Here is a 6,162-nt window from a genome sequence, read left to right on the forward strand (position 1 = left end):
CCCGATTTTCCAGGTGTTGTGTGTGTCAATTCCCCTGGTTAGGAAAAGGGATTCCCTTCCCCCTTGCGCTTCCCAGGTGAGGCGATGCCTCGCCCTGCTTCAGCTCTCGCTGGTCGGGCTGCAACAGCTGACCAGCACCGATTGTCCGGCACTCCCTAGTGAGATGACCCTAGTACCTCAGTTGAAAATGCAGAAATAACTGGTCTTCTGTGTCCTTCGCGCTGGGAGTTGGAGACTGGAGCTGTTCCTATTCGGCCATCTTGCTCCGCCCCTGTTTCTTTCTTAAAATGGCTATTTTGTCTTTTGGCTCTTGTATCATTTTATTGGATTCATTAGCTTCTTTGAATTCTGTTGCAGCTTGCTTCTGAATTTCAATGAGCTTTGTTGCCACACAGATTTTTTAATTCTATGTCTGTCATTTCAACTATTTCAATCTGGTTAAGAGTCATTCCTTGGGAGCCAGTGTGGTCATTTGGAGATAAGAAGATACTCTGGATTTTAGAATTGTCAGAGCTCTCCCACTGGTTCTTTCTTATTTGTGTGGGCTGATGTCCCTTTAACGTTTGAAGTTGCTGTTCTTTGCATATGGCTTTTTGCTTTTATATTCTTTGATGCCCTTGAGGGTTTGACTGTGGTATAACTTAAGTTTAGTCAATTGACTTTGTTTCTGGATAATTTCAGGGGTCCAAGGTTCAGCCCAGTCCTCCTGAGCTGTGTGTTTTAACCTTGGTGGACTGGGACCAGGCCCACAGTTTTTCGCTGATCCTTCAAGATTAAGGACCTGCTGTGCTGGAGGAACCAAGGTGTTCCCAGTCTACTGACAGCAACACATCAATAGGGACTGCCAGCAAAACCAGTTCAGGGGGGTGGAGGGTGGCAGTGGGGTCTTTGCACATGTACTGGTGAAGTGGTGGGGAGAGGATGCAAGCAATTGCATGCTAGTGGCAGTCTATCTACAAAAGCTCTCTGTTATGCAGGGTCATCTGGTGAAAGAGCTAAGGTGGTGGCTGCTAGCAAGTTATTTGGCTGGGCAGCTGAGGCTGTGCTGCAAGCAGGTGTGGCCAGGCAGGGACCCTGGGAGAGTCCAGCAGACAAGGGTATCCTCAGATCAGACTACCGCTATCCTATGAGCAAGATAGCCCTGCTCTGTCCAGGTCTGGCAGTCAACAAAGGATGAAGCTACTTAGAGGAGTATGGTGATCCTTGGGGTATGTGTAACCATGGCCATGCTCCACTATAGTCATTCTGGTGCCAAATACTCTGGGCTCTGTGAAGGCTGGATTTCTGTCTCTGCCAACTCTCTGAGCAGTTCTCCCTGCTAGCTCAAATGTCCATGGAGAACATGCGGTCTCCTGCAGTTAAGATTCCAAATGTCAGGCCGGGCACGGTGGCTCAAGCCTGTAATCCCAGCACTTTGGGAGGCTGAGACGGGTGGATCACAAGGTCAGGAGATCGAAACCATCCTGGCTAACACGGTGAAACCCCGTCTCTACTAAAAAAAATACAAAAAAACTAGCCGGGCGGTGTGGCGGGCGCCTGTAGTCCCAGCTACTCGGGAGCCTGAGGCAGGAGAATGGCGTAAACCCGGGAGGCGGAGCTTGCAGTGAGCTGAGATCCAGCCACTGCACTCCAGCCTGGGTGACAGAGCGAGACTCCGTCTCAAAAAAAAAAATTCCAAATGTCCATGGCCCACATGTCCCAAGGGCACTCCATGCCTGTTTCACTCATCTCTTCCCCAGGAGCTGCTCTGGGCCAGGAATGAGTCCTAGTACTTGGTACCCCTGTGCAGTGTTCTCAGCTTCCTCCCCTTTCAGCCCAGGGTCTCCATCCTACATCTGTCCACTTTCAATGCCTTTTTTACAAGGATCAATTTGGAGTGTGCCAATCTTCTTCACAGTCTGGTCTTTTGGTGGAAGAAGCTCTTTCTGACTGCATATAATTGGCCATCTTGGCTCAGATAATCCATCCAATTTTTATCTTATACGAAAAGTTCTTGGTAACAATAATAAAAATGACATTTTTTAATGAAAGGGGAAAAATGGAACAACTTGCTGGGATGGCTAGACGGATGGACACTGCATCCTCAACAGCAAATATAATTGCTAGCAGTAGTAAACCTGGGAAGTTATATCCTACCTGCAACAACTACCATAGCTATCTGTTTCTATATCCCTAGTAAAGATCAGTCCCCTTCATGGCTGGCAGTTTTTGCATACTCAAGCAGTCTTCCCACCTTACAAACCCCAACACCTCTCTTACAAGGGAGCAGGCGTTGTGTACAAGGCCAACATCAGACTTCAATCAAAGATTATCTGACATATTACATATTGAGTACCTTCAACCTTTGTAAAGAATAAAAGAGGATAATCTAGAGAAACATGAGAGACATCACTACTGCTACACTACAATATCTCACCTCAAGCCTTCTCTGATCAGAACTTATTGACTGCCCTCAGTGACATAGCTGAAATAGACTAGAGCAAGTATCAACTACAAGAGAAATTCTTCCTATAAGAGAAATAACTATATGTTGCTAAACAGTAAAGTCTATAAAGTTTAGAAAGAGAACAAGAATGAATGGCTACAACATTTTTCTCAGCCGACAAGTATATTCCAACTACTTGTACTACATCTTTCTTCAGAGATTTAAATACTGGTGCAGATTTTAGAAATGTATTTTATCACTCTGAAACATTTTTCTCATCTTTAAAATAACTATATGGCTTCTAAGGTTTCTCTTGCCATGGAGTTCTGCAGCTATAGGTAGAGTCAACCATGTTCTAGATTAATACTCTCCCCCAGGGGAGGGAGTTTCATTAACAGCAAATTAGATTATTTTCCACAGGTATGGGTGGCACTCAACAGATATTACCAAAGAAGTCCTCTTCTTGAGGGAACCAAGCATTTTCATCCAGATTTTATTCTCTAAAATATTTTAGAGATTTTCCAAAAAATAGATAGATATAGATATAGATATATTCATACATGTGAAGCTGCTATCTTAAAGCTTTTCTCTAATAGAAAAACAAGTTCATTTGAAAGGATAACCTACCAAATTGTACTAGAGTAATATGATTTAAAATACAGGAGGGCTGTTTTACCTAGGTCTTGAAGATTTAGAGGAAGTCCGTCAGAAAAACATGGGAGGGAAAGGACAAAAAAAGTTTTTGGATGCCTGTAGGATACAAACTGTTCTCCAGAGGATAAGGTACAGCTGAATCCCTCCTCAATGCCTCACTACTCTTGCTTGCTGCCATGGTCAAAAAGTATATATAGTGACACTATGAAATGAAACATTAGTACTTCCTGTAATTTATGGTCTAGTTAAAATTGACAATTTTTTTTTTATTTATTGTAGGCACAAAGCAGACATTCCTAGAGAAACATGGATGAAACCGGAAATCTGACAGTATCTTCTGCCACATGCCACGACACTATTGATGACTTCCGCAATCAAGTGTATTCCACCTTGTACTCTATGATCTCTGTTGTAGGCTTCTTTGGCAATGGCTTTGTGCTCTATGTCCTCATAAAAACCTATCATGAGAAGTCAGCCTTCCAAGTATACATGATTAATTTAGCAGTAGCAGATCTACTTTGTGTGTGCACACTGCCTCTCCGTGTGGTCTATTATGTTCACAAAGGCATTTGGTTCTTTGGTGACTTCTTATGCCGCCTCAGCACCTATGCTTTGTATGTCAACCTCTATTGTAGCATCTTCTTTATGACAGCCATGAGCTTTTTCCGGTGCATTGCCATTGTTTTTCCAGTCCAGAACATTAATTTGGTTACTCAGAAAAAAGCCAGGTTTGTGTGTGTAGGTATTTGGATTTTTGTGATTTTGACCAGTTCTCCATTTCTAATGGCCAAACCACAAAAAGATGAGAAAAATAATACCAAGTGTTTTGAGCCCCCACAAGACAATCAAACTAAAAATCATGTTTTGGTCTTGCATTATGTGTCATTGTTTGTTGGCTTTATCATCCCTTTTGTTATTATAATTGTCTGTTACACAATGATCATTTTGACCTTACTAAAAAAATCAATGAAAAAAAATCTGCCAAGTCGTAAAAAGGCTGTAGGAATGATCGTGGTCGTGACCGCTGCCTTTTTAGTCAGTTTCATGCCATATCATATTCAACGTACCATTCACCTTCATTTTTTACACAATGAAACTAAACCCTGTGATTCTGTCCTTAGAATGCAGAAGTCCGTGGTCATAACCTTGTCTCTGGCTGCATCAAATTGTTGCTTTGACCCTCTCCTATATTTCTTTTCTGGAGGTAACTTTAGGAAAAGACTGTCTACATTTAGAAAGCATTCTTTGTCCAGCATGACTTATGTACCCAGAAAGAAGGCCTCTTTGCCAGAAAAAGGAGAAGAAATATGTAAAGTGTAGTTTAAACCCATTTCCAGTCCAAACCAATGAAAATAGTTTCCCAAATAAATATTTTGCCAAATCATTTACAAAAAAATACAATTTTTCATTAATATTTTACAAATACTTAACTATTTGGGCTTACAAATCTATCTCATTTTTGCATTCACGTGATTAGATATTTATAGATATTTTAAGTGCTAAAAATACAGTCCACAACTATGAACTAAATTATAAATAATTTTGACCACTTACCAGAATTTGGAGAATATTTGTATGTTTGCACTATAAAATATGTCTTATATTAAAGTTTTCCTTTTCAAATAAAAGCTTTACAAAGGATAAAATACATAAAATTAGTCAATATAAAATGTATGTAAACTAAAAGTTATAAAATATAAAAATAGATATAAAATTGGCAAAGAGTTTTCAATCATTCTAACATATTCCTTTGCATGCATGCCATCGGATGAGAACTGGAGATGACTCAGAAGCTAAATAAAATGTACTGTCAGCTTTCTTTGTAGTACTTATTGGCTAGACAAATTAGGGCCATTTCTTCCAAAAGAGATTGTAAAAGTGCTAGAACAGACTAGTATTCAGCTAAATGGTCCTAAAGGCACCATACAATGTTCGATATGGAAACAAGAGAAATCTGATCAAAAGCCAGTTTGTCTCCAGTTTTCTTCTGCCTTTGCCTCAGGCTCCCAAAATTGAATAGTGGAGTTTTAGCTGCTCAGTGAGGTTCCTGTAGAGAATTCTCTCCATCCATGACATAAAATTCTTCCTTAAGAAGCCAAACAACTGGCACTCCCTTATATAAACAGAAGTAATTAAAAATTTATCTGAAGAAGAGGAAAGGAAAAGGAATCTACTTTTCTATATGCCAATTGCTGGGATCAAAATAAACTACAAGGGATTGATGAAGAAAATTGTGAATGTTCATGTTACAAATTATTTTAGAAGTGCATACATTTATGTATATGTATTCAACAACTTTATGCAAGAGATTTTGCTCTATGATATGCATTATGGCTGAAAGTTCACTATAAGTTTTATTATTGTTTTATTACTTTTTATTGGTATGTTGACAGGAATATCATGGATATGTTTACAGTGACTTTTATATTACAGTGGATGCTTTGATCTTAAAACAGTCACAACAACTCATCTAGGGCTGAAATATAATATTCGTGGACAAGCTTTTGCTGAAGTGTAGTGTGTCCTTTAGCTTTGCCTTTTAAGAGGTACATTACCTCAGAGGAAATAAATTATAACTATAAAGAAAAAAGAAAGCTTTGGGAAAATTTTCTATCTGAATCTGCCATGGGTACATTATTTCTATTTCATTTCTAATGTTGTAGTCCCTTGGGGAAAAAAATTACAAAACATAAACAGAAAGGACCTCTAAGGCATAGTAATAGCTTGTGCCCACTTATTTTTAATATACCTGTGACCTGGCCATCCCTATACTCTTACCCTATACTATTTTTCCCTTGCTGGAGACAAAGATCAAACATAATATTTATCACAAAATTCAATCCTCATTTCTCATTTACTGGGCCTTCTGCTATTCAGCAAGTAGCATAGTATGGTAGAAGAGCACTAGATCGGAATCCAGAAGACCTGGATGCTAACCTGGTCTCCATTGCTTACTAGTTATGTAATTCTAAGCAAATGACAAAAACTCTAATCCTCAGCTTCCTCATTTGTAAAATGGTAATAACAATACTTATCTTGCATTGTTATAGGGCATTTGTGAAACTCAAATGAGATCAGGAATG

General features: G+C 39.5%; 1 protein-coding gene across 3 annotated transcripts in view; it reads left to right on the plus strand.

Moving 5' to 3' along the window:
* The window catches only part of CYSLTR1 (cysteinyl leukotriene receptor 1), a 109,255-nt gene extending 103,586 nt beyond the window's left edge, over positions 1-5,669 (plus strand). For all 3 annotated transcript variants that reach the window (XM_011947431.1, XM_011947430.1, XM_011947433.1), the window contains one exon: positions 3,359-5,669. In XM_011947431.1, the coding sequence (XP_011802821.1) occupies positions 3,386-4,399 (1,014 nt within the window). In that variant the 5' untranslated portion in view covers positions 3,359-3,385 and the 3' untranslated portion in view covers positions 4,400-5,669. The remainder of the gene's footprint in view (positions 1-3,358) is intronic.
* The last annotated feature ends 493 nt before the right edge of the window (positions 5,670-6,162 follow it).

Source organism: Colobus angolensis, unplaced genomic scaffold (genome assembly GCF_000951035.1).
Source record: "Colobus angolensis palliatus isolate OR3802 unplaced genomic scaffold, Cang.pa_1.0 Scaffold265, whole genome shotgun sequence".
Taxonomy (NCBI): Eukaryota; Metazoa; Chordata; class Mammalia; order Primates; family Cercopithecidae; genus Colobus; species Colobus angolensis.